The sequence below is a fragment of the Pocillopora damicornis genome, chromosome 14, assembly GCF_964200805.1.
Source record: "Pocillopora damicornis chromosome 14, jaPocDami1.2, whole genome shotgun sequence".
NCBI classification, from domain to species: Eukaryota; Metazoa; Cnidaria; class Anthozoa; order Scleractinia; family Pocilloporidae; genus Pocillopora; species Pocillopora damicornis.
Genome location: NC_142683.1, coordinates 12,937,877 through 12,954,315, shown reverse-complemented (window position 1 = coordinate 12,954,315; position 16,439 = coordinate 12,937,877). Strand labels below are relative to the sequence as shown.

Below are 16,439 nucleotides of genomic sequence, written 5' to 3'. Positions count from 1 at the left end.
CAATATTCAGCTGGAGTTCTTACTGGCCATAACTCAACATGCACAAATTCTTATGTATAAAATTCTAATCCAAACTATGAAAGACTTCTGTTGTTATATAATATATTTTCTATCACGTCCAAGCATTTTTCCGACTCTGTTTTCGTCGGTTTTGTTCTTGCTCAAAACGTCGAAGTTCCTGAACACTTTTATATGTTAAATCCATGTAAAGTTGTCGGAAACTGTCATGAAAATTTTGCACTGTCTTCAGCATCTCATTTCTTTGTGTCATCAGTCTCACTTTGCCATGCCCTTCTAGAGGAGTGAACAAGATAGGAATTACTAAGACTGCTAGCCTTTCTTTTCCTTTGAATATCAATCGTAAAATAAAACTGGTCATTAACTCGCTGAAAAACTCAAGAAAGTGGTATAGACTGACAAGTAGGCTTACTGCTTTGAATGACGGACTAAAGTTATAGTTGATAAGGCTGACTGACTTCCTGCCTGACTGAATGGTCTACTAAATGACGAAACTAATAGATCATTGACCAACCGACCCACCAACCAATCAACCAATGGAACGAACGATACTGACTAGTTAATTGCATGATCCTTGTACTGATCGACTGACAGATCAAAAGGCTGACTCAAGGACTGATTTATGAGCTGTCCACAATCAACTGAAGTTGCGATTTCCTAGTTTAATTGTTGAATGAAAACAATTTGACCGAATGACCGACTGACTGACTGACTGACTTACCTGGAAGTACTTTTTTTCTTCGAGCGCGAAGTTTGCGAATGGCTTCCCAAACGAGTCCACAAAGGACAGCAGCCCCAAGTGTTTGCAACAGCACAAAAAGTATCTCATGAAATAACGAGGAGTTAGCAGAAAACAGCTCTGTAGCCTGTTCCTCGGCTTCACTTTTTTCTGGTTGCTGGAAACAAAGATTGGCAACTTAATATGTCGTCCTCATAAAGCAGAATGACGCGTCCAGCAGCAAGAAAACATGTCAAAGTGCTGTCAGAAATTAGAAGGTTTGAAGTATACCTGTAATGGAGTGGTACTGTTCTCGATCATTTTGGTGATAAGTCCAGCATTATTTCTGATGTAATCACGAACTCTCTTTTGTAGCTTCATGGCTTCTCCCGACAAGACAATTCCAAACCCTTTTGGAAGCTTTATGACTTCCTTGACCCGGAGTTGCTTGTCGAAGAGATCTTTGACGGAGTGACTTCCGGCGATATAGGCATCTAACAACAGTCCATTGACTTCACCTTGCCCAAGAGATTTATAGGCCTCCTGAAGAGTGTCTTGTGGCTCTGGCGAAACAAAGGGAAGGGAAATGGCAAACCCTCAATAAAATGGAGACCCCTAAAACTCTACAAGGTGAGCCTTAAGGCGTTCCATGTTTGAAGTTAACAGCTGCAAACTTTAAGGTCCTTTCTTTTAACATTCGATATTAAATTTTATCTTCTTTCAATGTCAAGTTCCATTGCATCTAAACCAAAATAAATTGCACATTAAATGATTTTTTTTGCAGCTTTTAAAAGCGTTTGATAGTATCAATGCCAAGGAATCTGATTTCCTTGCACCTAATTTAAAATTTTGTAGAAATAATGTTGCCGCTTGATAACCAATAGACTAAAGAAGCTTTATTTTTTCTACAGTTTCAGCGCATTTCCTTTTTCAGAAGCAAGTATCATAACTTTAGATTTAACATTTTTTCTACTCACTGATGACAGCGTTTCTTCTGACTCCAAGTCTATGGGCCGGTGAATCAGTTAGAACCGTCACCTTAACATGAATGCATTCAAAAAGATAAATCAAAAATAATTTCCACGCAACATCTAAATAATCACGGACGGTGCCTCATTATAAAATCAAACATGAAGTGCTTGTTTCCCTTTGTTTTACTTGTAAAAATTTCAAATCAAAACTATTGATTTTATCCTGTTCGTTGTCTGCAGCAAATAAGTGAGAGTGAAAGGAAGTCATACAAAAATCCCCAAATGAGGAAAATAAAAAAACCAAAAAGGAAAATGTTAATGAATTTGCTCGTGAAGCGTAGCTCCCATTGCGTGCCTACATTTTGACGTCAACATCCGGGACATCGCCCATGTGCTTTGTCGAAAAAGAACTAGTCTCCATGTTTGTACTAGCATATTTTGCAAACCAAAATTGTTGAGTTATGGTCACTGAACTAGAAACAGTCGGTAAGTTCCATCCTATTTCGTATGTATTGTAATTTCTCTCGCTGAAGGTGTGATCTCTGTTCGTAAAACACTTGCCCTATTGCCTAACCGGATATTTACTCGGCTTGATTACTGGAAAATTTGTAGAATTTTCAATGAAATACTTATTTATGAATGACGCTTATGCGGTTCTGCGAACTGTTTAATATGAACGGACATAATAATACCTATAAAACATTCATGTACCTCAAGAACTGGTCTAGGGTTAGGTCCAACTGATATCCAAACCTCTCAGTAACATACCCTTCAAATATCTACCTCATGTATGAACTATGAAAATTAAGATTTGTCTGTTGAATTCCTATTTCCCTTTAATTGGTCAGGAATACTTGGGTACATCAGGGGTTGAGGATTACTTGATTTTTTTTGTGGGGAACATGCTCTCAGCATAAGGTTTCGCGAAACAAAGTAAATTTGTTTCGCAGGTTTCACTAGAAAAGATAAGTTCAATGAGAAATCCAGGCTTTGCATGGTAACAAGACAGTGGAACCCAAACGGAGACAGCTTTTGGTTTCCTCAGCTGCAGCCTGGTTTCGATCGCTGCACTTGGTGATTTCTTCCCTCTATAAACACCAAAACACCCACCCGATACGGTCTGGACCAAAAGGATATCTCTGTGGCTTGTGATGTAGTTGATTCGAGTCCACCGATTTTCATTTGTTTTTTATTTATTTATTGTAATCACAAAGGCTAAGATTTAACATACCTTTGTGCCGTACAAAATTACATCTTTTCCTATCGTGTGGAATGTCAGCGAGGTAGCCAGTACTCCTATAAGTACAGAAGCCATAACTAGGCCAGTTAAAATCCAGACTACCGCGAACAGCCTTGACCAGAACCCCACAGGCACTCTATCACCGTACCTAAAGAAATGATAATAAACACACAATTATGAGATGTAAAAAACTAACTTAACGAACTTTGCTATGGCTTCCTGTCGAGATCTTAAAGTAAATTAACTTTTTTCGAGTTCCTTTATTTGCGCCGTACCGAGCGAACGCAATAAAAACTCGGACACAACTTCGTCACTCCGCGACGTCATTACTTTCGTGATATTGAGTTACATTCTCATTGCATGTGGCCTTGCGCGTACACTTAATCTATCACACAACCCTGCGCAATCTTGAAAGTTACATAACAATATTCCGAACAGTTTAATTTGGCAAAATACATGCAAGTATCCGAAATGATGCGAGTATGCAATAAGTCATCTGATAGTTTTACTGAATTCAAAATATTCTTAGTTACGTGACAGGCACTGATTTATTTTTTCATGTTCTCCTTAATCATTTTTCGAAACGGCTAAAACAAAATAATGGTTTTCTTATCGTTTGGTGATCGTTTATAATTTCATGGTTTACCCGACTGTTGTCATGGAAATGAAGGAAAACCAAAATCCTTCAACAGCCCCCTTGATGAATGAGTGGGCGAAACCGTCATCCCGGCTTGTTTCCTAAATGAAAAAAAAAGGAACGCGAGAAACGTGGGTTTTGGTAATAATTGCATATCTACATAACAAGTAGTTTGCATGACTCTCCACGAACTTAGACTACGTCCACAGGGGTAATGCATATGTATTAAATGGTTACTCGACGCTGACACTCTTGGGGTACCAGGGAGGTTTTTGTCGCTAATTTGTTTAGTTTTATTCAGAGAGTAGTTCTTTATAACTTAATACAGCTACTTAACGCAATTTAAATCCGTTTAGGCCTGGAGAGAACCACAAATCATAGAAAAACGCAAAACAAGCAAAGGTAAGGGACGAGGGAACAAACATGCCCAATAATGGAATTGGTTAAATGTCTTTGAAATTTATAACAGACAATTCTAAGCTTTAATAGAAAGACCCAAAATCCACGACGTGTCTCCTTGCCAATACAAGACAACCTGACCAAATGGTGGACGGGCTATCGCCTTTTGAAGGAGCCAACGTATGACTCGGATGAGGATCACACCATGTGTAAAGAAAGCGCAAGGCCAACTCTACTCACCAGGGCCCAGATGATGGTACCAGCTACGTAAGCCATCATTAAACAAACCAGGTATAGCGGCAAATACTTCAGCAATGTCGATACGACTATGTTTCTGCTTCCATCCTTCTGGCCGATTGTGATGAAGGCGATTCCTGGGGACTCTACCATTGGAACAAATACATAATACCTTTGAAATTTGTCATCATCCATGGCCCCTGTAACAGGAAAGCTTATTGCTGTCTTATTGTTAACGTCTAAGATAACTTCATTTAAAGTGGTCTTATGGGCTGCGCCTCCTTTGCCGTTAGTATTAAAATTCAGAAACGTGTGTCCATGAGCTTTACAGACGCCACAGGAATCCAACAGCATTTCTTCCACAAAACTGCCAATAATTCCTTGCGGTGACTGACTATGGACGGATTTGGTAACGTACGGAGGAAGTTCCGCCCAGTTGGTGTTGAATACTGCTGGGCAACGACAGGTATCTGTTATTAAGACAGGAATTTGAGTCACTGATTATCAGTGATAATGAAGCCAGAGCAAAGTGCATGGCATTTAGATGAGCACGCAGTCCTGGAAAAGTGAGTTGCTCAACATTATCTTTTCTTTTTTTTCGTTGCTAGATTGAAAAAAGGAGCACTGCTTGATTTTAATACCTATGAAAATGTAAACGAAATACATTTGGGTTGCGATAGAGCTGAGGGGTAGTCCATTCATTCTTTGACCAAGGTTTCGGCTTCAAAGTACATTATGAATGTTACTTGGGAAAAGTCACAAATGACTTATTTAAGTAATCTTTCAATTGAAATTTTGCTGACTGTTTGAACTGACGACCAGAATCTACTTCCCCCAAGAAATATGTAAATAACAGACTTTTGATATATCATACACTTTTTATTACCTCCCGTCACCTCGACAGATGATAAGCCATTCCCCTTGGATGTAAAGCCAGCTACTTGAACAACGTAAGAGGAATAACTTTTTAATCCAGTAATCTCTGTGTGGAGAACGTCTGGACCATCAACAGTCATGGTGGCCATCTCTTCACTATCTACTCTTTCATCTGCCACTTTTACTACTTTGTAGGTGACATGGTAGCCAAGTAGTCTGCCCATGACATGCTCCTCTGGCAGAGGCGTCCATGAAACGGCAAACGAATGCGGGGATGTCATGTCTTCCACATTTACAAGTGGAGCAACCGTCGGTACTAATAACAAAAATACCATTCAATCAAAGTTTTGTTCGCTTGGCACCAGCCAGACAGGCTTTCTTCTGTGTGATAGGGCTAAAAGGATGGCGGGAAAATAAGCAACCAGAGGAAAACTCTGTTTTTTTTTTCTTCCTGTTCCTGTTTCGCAACTGTTTGATAAATTTTTAGTGCAGAATAAAGAGGTATTTTTTCTCCCTGATCGTTTGTAGAATATGAGAGCAAAAGCTTACCCTCCTCTTCCATTATAATTTCTTCAGCTTCTCCTGGAAGCCCATTCCCACTTTCGTTGAATGCCATTACTCTTATCCTGTACACCATTCCTTCCTGTAGATCCGTTTGTTGTAGGGTGGTAGTATGGCGATCAACAGCGACTGTGCCCCACCTCTCCTCGTTGATTGGACGAAAGGCAACCTGATATCCATCTATTGGGCCCTCAGTAACTGGTGTCCAGAATACTTTAATACTAGTTGCACTTGTTAGGTAAATCTTGGTTATTTCAGGAGCCTGGTTAGGAACTGAATTACATTTTAAAATATGTGGCTGTGTCTTTTTTTCATAAAAACCGAAGTTTTATCTCCTTCGTTTGATATACAAATACACAAACTAAATTGGGCGTCAACATAATGTGATAAAAAACGCTAAAAAAATTAGGGCAGCCGAAAGTACTTCTATCTTTGATATGATAAGGTGCTTTCATAGCATTGAGTTTGCCATATCCTGTGGAGTGAAGTACCACCGTTGCACAGATGAAATCAAACTGGATGATTTAAACTCTAGATGTTTTGCCAATAAATGCTATTTTGGTTACCAATTATATCGATACGAGTGCTCAGGCGCAAAAGACACCAAGTCAATCAACACCATGGAAAAGGACTAACCTCCTGCTACCGAAAGAGAGACAGAGGAAACCTTTAAGTCTGCTATTCTGCCATCTTTTTCAGCGGTATCCGTGAATATCAGTAACTCATCCGAGTCCAGTTCACGAAATGTGATGGTAAAATTTACAATAACACTTCCCTTCCTGCAAAGATTTAAAAAAATGCAAAGTGTTTAAAAGAGGAAATGGCAATATATCTAAAAATTTGCGACCCTCGATTTTAATTAAAATTGCTGTTTCTTAAGAATTGGTTCATTCAAATCTTACCTGCATTGATTCAAAGTAATGTTCATTACTTTTTGATTCCCAGCATACATTTTCCGAATCTGAACGGTATAAAGTGATAGAGAAATAAGTGTCAAATTGCTGTACTTACTGAAATACTGACACTGTCAGGTAATACAGTGGATTTAAAAAGGATTAGCCTTTACCAAGTGCTTGCTAAATATGTTAAGCTGCTGTCAAATCTTTCACCAATTTATGCTCGAATAAAGTTATACCTTCGTCTCGAGCTCGTTCGTCATTCAATTTTCCATTTTAAGGCTGTTGAATTTTACCAGTGTTTAAGCTAAATTACACAATGTAAAGAAGTAGAAAAATGCTTATGTTGTAACTTGTTAATGATTGTTTGGTGTTAAACGTTTAACTTCATTTTTGACAGTGGAAGCCTACGTTTCTCTCTATCTTGGCTTCCAAAGTTTTGAATAAGACGCTGTTCCTGTCAAGGAGTAAGTCATCCCAAGTTTCATCAGTCAAATGTGCTTCAACACCCAAAGGCACGACTAAAAAAAAAAATTCAAGAAATTTAAGGAAAACGTAAGTCAGTATTAAAGTGAGTTGAAATGTGACAAGATGGTGCTTTTTGGGGTCTTGGTTGGAATTAGGTCACAATTTTGCCAATTTAGCTTAAGATGTAAACCAGGTTTTTTATAGATAGTTTTCGTTGGTCGTCGTGTTCGCCATGCTTTGATGGAAAACAATCATATCGACCATGTTAGGGTGTGAACTAGGCCTAAAATGATGCACTCTTTCGTAATGCAAATCCCTTCCTTTCGTTACATTTCGGTAATGTGGGTGAAAATTGTTTTCAAAGAATTGCATGAGGCCCGAAGAAATAAAAAATGATCTTAGAAGAATTATCTATCTCTAAAACTTGGGCTCATTGATGTTGCATCGGTGTTCTTTTCTTGCCATTAGTTATTATTGACTTCAAATAATAGCTTAGCAACGTCTTCATTGACCGTATCATACCTCTACATGGATGTATATTGCAAATTTTCACTTCGTTGTTCTCTCCGTTGCATTTTGTACTGTTTTTGATGACTGATTCAGCAACACATTCCCTTGATCTCTTGCGTGAGCCGCCTCCACAAGGCTTGTTACAAGAAGACCAATCACTCCACTCTTTCCAAGGAAAAAAGATGACAAGATCTAAGGAAAACAGATGTTGATGTCTCAAATTTAAGACCTTCCTATCTTTTAAGAAAAAAAAAGTAGCTTATTTTTCGTTGAAGGAACTATCATCTACTTATGAATAGAATAAGAAAGATCTTTCTTTTCCTATGTACAAACATGACGCTATCGACATCGCTGATCCTAGCGGTATGCAGGACGCGTCTCATACATGCATGGACCTCATAATGGGCCTTGCCCACCAAAGAATCTCTGTGGCTTAGTGATAGAGCATCAGAGCGCGGAATCCAATTGTCTAAGTTTCGATTCCTCATGTGGACCCAGAATTTTCTCTTTGTTCCACGCTCGTAACAAGACGAAAAACATCATTCTTTATCATCTGCTTACCTTGACAGCCAAATAATTCCACTCTCATTGATATGTGTCCATGCCAGGTTACTGGTCGAAAACGAATGTAACGGGCGCTGATTGGTGGACTCAATTTGTGAACAACAAAACCGTTCCTGTCCGTGTTACCAATGAATACCTAAAAATCAACATGTAAAAAAACAACTTTTTTTTCGCTGAACCTAATAGTGAAAATCTCGAGAGAGAGAGACTTCTAAGCTGAGGGAATGAGAAACCCGTCTGCACCTTTTTATTTAGCCCTCTTAAGAAATTTTGAAGCCCTATTCATATGCCCTCGGGTACCCAAGTGTCTTGTCTGCTGATACTCAAGCTGCATGCTTCTTTAGCCAGTGAATTATTCCGTGGAGAACTATCAGAAATGCTCGCATAACTAAAACGTAATATTCTGTTATATCCCGTTAATTTATCCGAAAATTTAAAAGTTGTAGCTCACATGATCCGACTCTGATGGGAAGAAACCATCCTTTACTAGATGCCATCCACTTTAAAAAATCTAATTCTATCAAATATTCGGAGGTCAATTTAGAATGTCGATTCCCCATGACAAAGACTACTAACATTTTCTTCGAGCTCTCCTGACTCCTTGTAGTACTTAAAGTTTTCTCCGTCATAACTGTACTGCAGCTTATAAGTCGTGACAAACTGCTTTTGTCTTGGATCTCCACCATTCCTTCCCTGTGTTCCTACCATTGTTATCTTAATGTCGTCTCCTCTGAGATCAACCTGCAGCCACTGGTTGAGATCATTAGTGAGAGCTGACCAAGCCCCCTGCTTGTTACCACATTGTTTATATGTATATCTACCCTGGGCTGCAACAGTATTGTTGTCCAACTGCGATGAAGCACTTATTTGTGCATCAGATATATCACCACTTTTCATGCCAAGAGCCTTACTTCGTGTACATGCTAAGAATTCAATACAAAGCGAAATGGTTAAATAATGGTGAACTAAACTTACCAAGTTTTTGGGGAAAATTTATTTCATAATGTTTTGATATTTCAATATTTGAACCTCTCCGACATTGGGTAGTCATCAAAATGTTTAAGGTTTTTTTTACACGGAAAAGTGAAAAATGAAATTAAAAAACTTCTAAAACTGAAAGCGAGCAAACAAGAAGCTACATCCAAAGTGAAAGCTGCAATTTTTGAGAGATGTCTTTGAAGTTGTTTGTTACCTGTAACCGATTCAACGTTTTTTAACTACCACATCTCATTTTTTTTACTTTTTTCGCCTGCTGTACCAACTATAGCTAGGGGCACATATCTCTGTCTCAAAGGAATAACAAACTGAAACCGGATGGCGTTACCTTTGATGTTATTTGGATGGCTAGTTGTTAACGATCGTTGCGTTGTTCTCGTTGGTTGAATTTGCATAGGTGTTTTGTTGTTTTTGCGAGGTAAAGTGTTGATAATGCTGAGCTCTTGTTTTGTGATCATCTTCATAGAAAACTTGAGGATGGTGGCGCTTTCATAAATACTTGTTGTGGTCGTGGGTAAATTTAGAGAAGATGACTGCTCGACTGAGTGGGATGAATTTGGCGCTGTGTTGATTCTTTGAGGTACCTTGCTAGTAAGCCTGGGCCTTTGATTTGTGATCTTTGTCATCGACTTCATCGAAGAGTTGGTTATGGTTGAGGTTGAAGCTGTGGTTGTGGTAGTGGTTGTAGTTTGGATTGTGGTTGTGAGTGAATTTACAAGCTTGAGGTTTGCTGCGCTTTCAAAAACGCTGGTTGTGGTTGTGGGTGAATCTAGAGTAGCTGACTGTTCGATTAAGTTCCATGACGTTTGGGCGATAACACGGAAGAGTGAGACAGTATTTTGTTGTGATGCGATACCGGAAGAAATGTACCATGGATATGTGGTAAGCTTTGTTGAATATTCAGAAATAGTCAACTGATTGATTGAGAGAGTCGTATATTCCAAAAGATGTTGTGAGGGGAAGAGGATTAAACTGCTCTGATTGTGTGTGCTATGAGGAAGAATTTGCAGTGGGTTTGTGGCCAAAATCTCCGCAGACAGGAAGGTGGCCTTACTCTCAAGGAACAGCCTTGTGGCTGTTGACGTGTGTTGAAGAGTGGATTGCTTGATTGGCTCGGATCGGTAGTCTGGTATACTTGCACTTTGAGGAAGAATGTCGTTTGGGTTTGTGGTCAACGTCGTCGCTGAATGTAAGGTGATTATTCCTTCCACAAAAACCCTTGAGGCTGAGGGTATGATCGGCAGAGATAAAGTTTCTCTTAATTTAGATGGCTCTTGTGTGCCTGAATGTTTCTGAAGTGAATTAATTGTTAAAAATTGCAGAATTCTTGTTTCAACACTTGCAGACGAAGCAAGTGCTGATGTTGGCGTTAAGAATCCTGGCTGAATCATATTTTCACTAGGGTTCGATCCATCTACAGACTTTGTACTTGAGGCAAATAAAGAAGAAATTTTTTTAGAGACGAAGCTGTTATCTGCCATCTCCGTGCGCTCAGAATAAATAGACGTCCGTGTTGAGTTGGGCCCTGCAGAAACGCTCATCTTTAATAACGTCTGTGCATCTGAGGATGTTATCCTGGAACCATTGTCAAAAGGTTTGGTTGGGCAAACGAGATCGTCTAAATTGTATTCATATCTACCTGTAAATTGCAAAAGTAGTTATTCTATCACTCTTCAGGAGCTGTACATGTACATCAGACAATTTGGAGACAGCCAAGTGATTAGTTATGACGCGCCCTACAGGCGATGGAATCATCGTGAAAGGGTTTTTTTTTTGTTTGACAAGACAAACTAATTTTTATCAGTCGAAAATGAAATTCATACATATGCCGCTGACATAAGCTCGACAGGAATAAATACCGTATTATATTTTCAATCTTTCACAAGAACCGGTTGAGTCAGCATGATCACAATGAATTCTGCAAGTTTCTTTAACCTTCTATTTTGGGGTACTTTTTGCACAATTTTTGAACACTTTTTTCACTCAAAATTTTCTACGATTTTCAATGAAATCGGTAAACTCGTGATGGGAAATAAAACCCAATTTAGCCATTTTTCCTGTTTTTGCGCTTCTTTTGAGACAGGTTGAATCACTGGGTTTACAAAATCACATACATGGATGTAATGAACAAGTTCAACGTTTTAAAAGCCACTGGAAAGTTCCTTAATACCCGTTGATAAGTAGAATTGATGTTCGTCTTTTTCTTAAAGAGATATTCAAGGTGCAAAATAAGGAATACGGCGGGGTGACTTTATACGTCTCTGTAATGAGAATGAAAGATTGTCTCTTATGGTGCTTACACGAACACTATAACACAACACTGTATGTTTCAAGGAATTTGAATGAATATCCGATCTACTTAATTACACCACCTGGAAATTAGTCAGGTAAGTGCTGAGAATAGCATTTCAAAGGAAGGTTCAAGGCGTTTTTGGACAACGCGTAGAATGCACAAAATGAATAATAAAATCATCTGCCCCTAAATCTGCAAAATTAATATCTAATTAATAGCTTGCAAATACCTATTCTATCATCAGCATGGCTTTCGTCATCATCAGTATCGTTACCTCTTAACGCTATCTTGCGGCAAAAACTCTCCACTCGAGTTATGTGAGAAAAGTCAAGAGCCCGGCGGTAGAGAATGAAGCACCTCATTCTTCCAGAAAAATTCTCGGGTATCTCCTGTTCATCTTGATCAGAAGCTTCACTCATAAATTCAATGTTATTACCCAAATATATAAATTGTGGCTCCTGTATATTCACATAACCCCAGTGCGCACTATGGGTAGAGCCATCGCCTGCGTAAAGCGTGGCATATCCTGATGTTTGATTGTAGGTAACTGCTGCAAATGTCCAGTTTTTGATTGCCATGCTCGTCGCTACCTTCAGCTTCTTAATTCGCATATTGTTTTCACATTTTGAGTACAGTGAAAAATGGAGGTCGCGGTCGTCTAATGAAAGTAGGAGAATTGGCTTGTCATGTGCAACAAATTGGGCAAGTGTCCTCATACCGAGGTCAGCTGCTTTAAAATGGATTAGCATTGTCAGATCCTTCAACTTAAAGTTTCCATCATTATTCGTTATCCGAATAACTCTTGTCCATTTTTTCACAGGGAAATTCGGTGCCCTTATTGGCCAGGATAAGGTCTTCCCATCGTCAAAGTATTGGGCGTCTCCATTATCACAGCGACTTGTGTCGTTTTCCGTACCTTGAAGTGGGTACATAGCTACAGGATCATTCCAGCCCCAAACGACTTCAGTGGGAAAAACAACAAACCAAAAAAAGAGAAGCACTATAAGAGCAGATGTCTTAAATAATAGACTGAACTTTCTTTCTGCGTAATATCCACGCGGGATCTTGGGTAAACATAAGAAAATTTTGTAATTACGAGCCGGAGGCGAGTAAGTAAGGAACTTTTTGCGTGTTCCCTCAACATCCCAATTGGGTTCACAGTTTCACCCCTGTAAACCTATAGAATGGCAATTTATTACTTTTATGAAACAGTTATGGGTGTAACAGTGCAATAAATGATAGGTTTTGGCCAATCAGGGCACTGGTATTGTCTTAGTCATTTTAGGGATATTGCATAGACGCTAACAAGATAACTTCTGGTAAGTTAGAGAAATTGTGATGATAAAGCTTAAAATGGAACTCGCATCAAAACTTCACAGTATGGCAGTATGGTTGGTGTACATGGCCAGGACTGTAAGGCGTTAATGAATCAATATTTAAAAAAAGAAAAATTTTAAGGCATACTAGGCGCCTAGTAAATGCCAAAAACAAAAAATTTTTTAATCTAACCTGAATAGCGAAAGCAAAAAGCTCCAGAGAAAAGCTCAAAAGAAAGTTCAAGTTTTTTGCTTTGGATCTTATTGTTTATGATCAATAATTGTGATTTTACGGTGAGTTTATGCACAAAGATATAATATTAAATTAGCATTCTGCATGAAGGTACAGAGTCATTCGAGATACTCATGGAAATGCATGATAAACAGGAAACATTCGTAGACAGACTAACCTCTTGATAAGACACTCAAACAGAAGAACAAACCAAAGAATCGAGTCTGTAAATAGATTCCAAATTATAGGTCTTAAAGCAATCTTTATCTATCTTTATAAAAAGAGAGAATAAAATTTGATGAAAGGGTGATATTTTCAAAATTTTTACCATCGTATTGGTCCCAAGATATGATCGACAAGCCTGCTTGAGTTTCTTTAGGCGATCTTAGGTTCCAGTTTAAATTATTTTGGTGGAAATGGAGAGTTCTTCGTACTTTCAACAGCTGTTGATGTTCGCAATCTACATTGTGGTTAAAAAGGTACCACATAGACAATGCACATTGTGTGGAAAACAAATATTTATTTCAGGTTTATTCTTGATTCTCAGTGGGAATCAGGTATTTTCATCTGCGTACGATTGTTGTCATCGGCCTTAGACCAATCTACATAATGTGCTTTAAACCTCCGATGAAAAGGAAAAGAAGATCTCCGAACTGGAAAAATGTCTCTTAAGTCAGCGAAAAAAACCAGTGCAAAAGAAGTCTTTCATCCACGTAGCTCTGTCAGAAAATAAATAAAAGGAGAAAAAAAAAACGAAAAAAAAAAGAATACTTTTATACATTATTATTTACTGGGATGAAAATTTCAATTATGACGGCACTTCCGAGATGTTACTCCTCACCTTTCAACCTTTATAATCGGCATTCAACCTTTTTATTTGCTCATAAAGGCTTCAAACTGTATTCCGGATTTGAGTTTCACAAAAAATCAGGATTCAAAATTGAAATGCTTTTGTTCCATAACCGGAGTCAAAACCTTAGCCGAAACACAGGCGGCCCAAGCCCCAGCTGTGAGATGATCATCTTGCGAAATAAGAGTCGTGGCGAAATTAAAAGAGTTTGTATGGGAATATTTACGACCGCTCCTAGGAATAAAAAAAATACGGTCAAACTCCCTATATTCCAATACAAACTCTTATAATTACACCATGACTCATATTTCGCAAGATGGTCTTCTCACAGCTGGAGCTTGGGCTGCCTTTGGCAGAAGAAAGAAGAAGTGGAGAGAAACACTCGACTACCTCTCGTCTTTCTCCCTACTTCTTGAGTGCTCTAGCCACTTCCTAAGTGCTCTACAACAGAACAGAGCAAATTCAAGGCTTATCTATTTGCTTTATAATAAAGAAGCCCTTAAATTCCCCACCCATTACTTTCAATTTTCAAAACAAACTTTATTTTCAAATATACTCTCATAAAAAACACTACAATAAGCCAGTCAGAATCCAGTTTAGAATGATTCAAATAATCTGATTGATTGAACAGGACTAAAACTGTCAAAATATCAAACCATGTAAATTCACAAACATCAAAGTTCACAATCTGAAATAGTTTACAAACCGAAATAGTTCGGTAGGTCGAATATAGTACTTTTGCCTGAAGGTTTTTCAGTCTCTAATACAGAATCTGAAAATAAAATGTTCGGTGAAATCCGGCCGAATGTGGCCCATAAAAGCACGCAAGGCGTTTCACATGACAGATAGAAAACAAACTGCTCGAGGCGTGTGTTCTATGAATGAACGACAGCCGAATTCACCAGAACATAAAGATTGCCTGGGATGATAGCGCCGAAAAACTCGCCTGATGTGGCCTTCCACTCGACGCATCAGAAAAGATATCAGAGCAAGCTATTAGTTATTCACTCGAAGGGCGGCCGATGTAATTTCGGCGGCTTTGTTCAATGCAATGACTGGAAATCGCGACGATGGGCTATCCGCGATGGACCTCAGCATGGCCGCAGTCGGTCTGACACTGTCACGATTAGTGTGAATTTCAATGGTTATGCTAATTTGCTATATTTTTCATAATTTCCTGTTTTGTTCTGTTCTGTTTTTGAACACGAAACAATCTATACTATAAGAGCGTTAGCAGTATTTAATTTTCATTACCGTTCGTAATCTGGCAATCTAATTGAGCGTAAAAACCTTCAAAACTCTGATTGTCCATTGTGTTTTCTCTTTGAGGATTTCCGTCTCTGCTCAGGTTATAATAACGTCAATTTACGGTGCTTGGCATGCTTGCAAACCTTTGTTTGGTTCTTCTGTTGCTACTTGCTGGCTCGCTTACTCGGACATTTCAATTTCAATTAACGAAAAAAAGCTAAAGAGAAGTCCCGGAAAAAGTCGGACATGGCACAATTTGGCAGGTGGCGTGACAGCTTTAGCTCAGCTCTTTGCTTTGTACTCTGATCAAGCACGTTTCTTAAACCAATGGCAGCGCGCATTACATCCGAACTTTATCATTAATCACTGCAGTTTTCACATTTATTGAGCGGTCGCCTCTATTAAGCAGTACAATTTGGCAGATGGCGTGACAGCTTTAGCTCAGCGCTATGCTTTGTACTATGATAGAGCACGTTCTTTCAACCAATAGCAGCGCGCGTTATATCCGAACTTTATAATAAATTACTGTAGTTTTCACCCTCGTTGAGCGGTCCCCTCTACTAAGCGGTAGCGGTCATCCTTGACTGGGCCCCGACGATCGGTTTGTACTGTCTTCATCTGAATTAAACGGCTACTTAAAGTGCGACCACTGAAATAAAACTAATAATAATCTTTCAAGTTAAATTTAATTGAGCTTATCTCCCGAAATTGATGCTCAGAGTATTTTTGAAAAATTTTTTGTACATTACGATTTTAAATATAGCATAACATGAGTTTTCATCGTTTTTTATACCTGTCTTAAGCGGTCAACCTGCATTAAGCGGTAACCCCATAATAAAAGTTCGATGGTGGTGCAATCTTCAAACAACTATGTCTTTCACCATTTGTATGGCAAGCCCTTGTATAATCGAGTCTGTTAATTTCCCGCAGTAAACCAAACGTTAGAAAAAAAAAACCAAAAATTGAAAAATAACACGACAAAAGAGTTTTTCACGTATTGCCTCATAGAGCAAAAGAGTCAACGAAAACTTCCATTTTTCAATACAAAGTGTATTTTCCATTTTCATTACTTGTGTCGACGTAATACATTATTAATATGTCATAATAAATCAGTTTGTATTAACAAACTGTAAATTTTGCAGTCATAACAATACCGATAATTTATTGTTCATGTTTTTAACTGTGCGTTAGTGGTGTTGACGTCGATCTGAAAAATGTGTGAATTTTTCCTTTTTTTTTCTATTTTATTTCTTTCGAACTTTCATTCCTACGCATGCATAGTCTACTTTGAAGAGTTTCAAGTTTCCAAGGCAGAGAAATGAAATTGAGTAGTACAAAATACTGAAAATAAAAACAAGAACAGAATCGAGACTGAGATAAGGTAAAGTTTCAACAGGAAGTGCGTGACG

General features: G+C 38.5%; 2 protein-coding genes across 2 annotated transcripts; both read right to left on the bottom strand.

Moving 5' to 3' along the window:
- Positions 1 to 112: 112 nt before the first annotated feature.
- On the bottom strand, positions 113 to 7,070 carry LOC113664424 (uncharacterized). The gene is made up of 12 exons (XM_089193543.1): positions 6,965 to 7,070; positions 6,560 to 6,618; positions 6,294 to 6,436; positions 5,646 to 5,930; positions 5,107 to 5,412; positions 4,224 to 4,690; positions 3,594 to 3,685; positions 2,939 to 3,095; positions 1,714 to 1,774; positions 1,028 to 1,299; positions 740 to 914; positions 113 to 294 (listed from the first exon to the last, which is right to left on the bottom strand). The coding sequence occupies exons 2-12, from the start codon at positions 6,607 to 6,609 to the stop codon at positions 113 to 115; spliced, it is 2,190 nt and encodes a 729-aa protein (XP_089049669.1). The 5' UTR covers positions 6,610 to 6,618; positions 6,965 to 7,070.
- On the bottom strand, positions 6,941 to 13,380 carry LOC149034525 (uncharacterized). Its single transcript, XM_089194884.1, has 8 exons — positions 13,261 to 13,380; positions 13,111 to 13,156; positions 11,614 to 12,345; positions 9,420 to 10,730; positions 8,672 to 9,018; positions 8,093 to 8,231; positions 7,544 to 7,723; positions 6,941 to 7,074 (listed from the first exon to the last, which is right to left on the bottom strand). The coding sequence occupies exons 1-8, from the start codon at positions 13,261 to 13,263 to the stop codon at positions 6,941 to 6,943; spliced, it is 2,892 nt and encodes a 963-aa protein (XP_089051010.1). The 5' UTR covers positions 13,264 to 13,380.
- Positions 13,381 to 16,439: the final 3,059 nt, after the last annotated feature.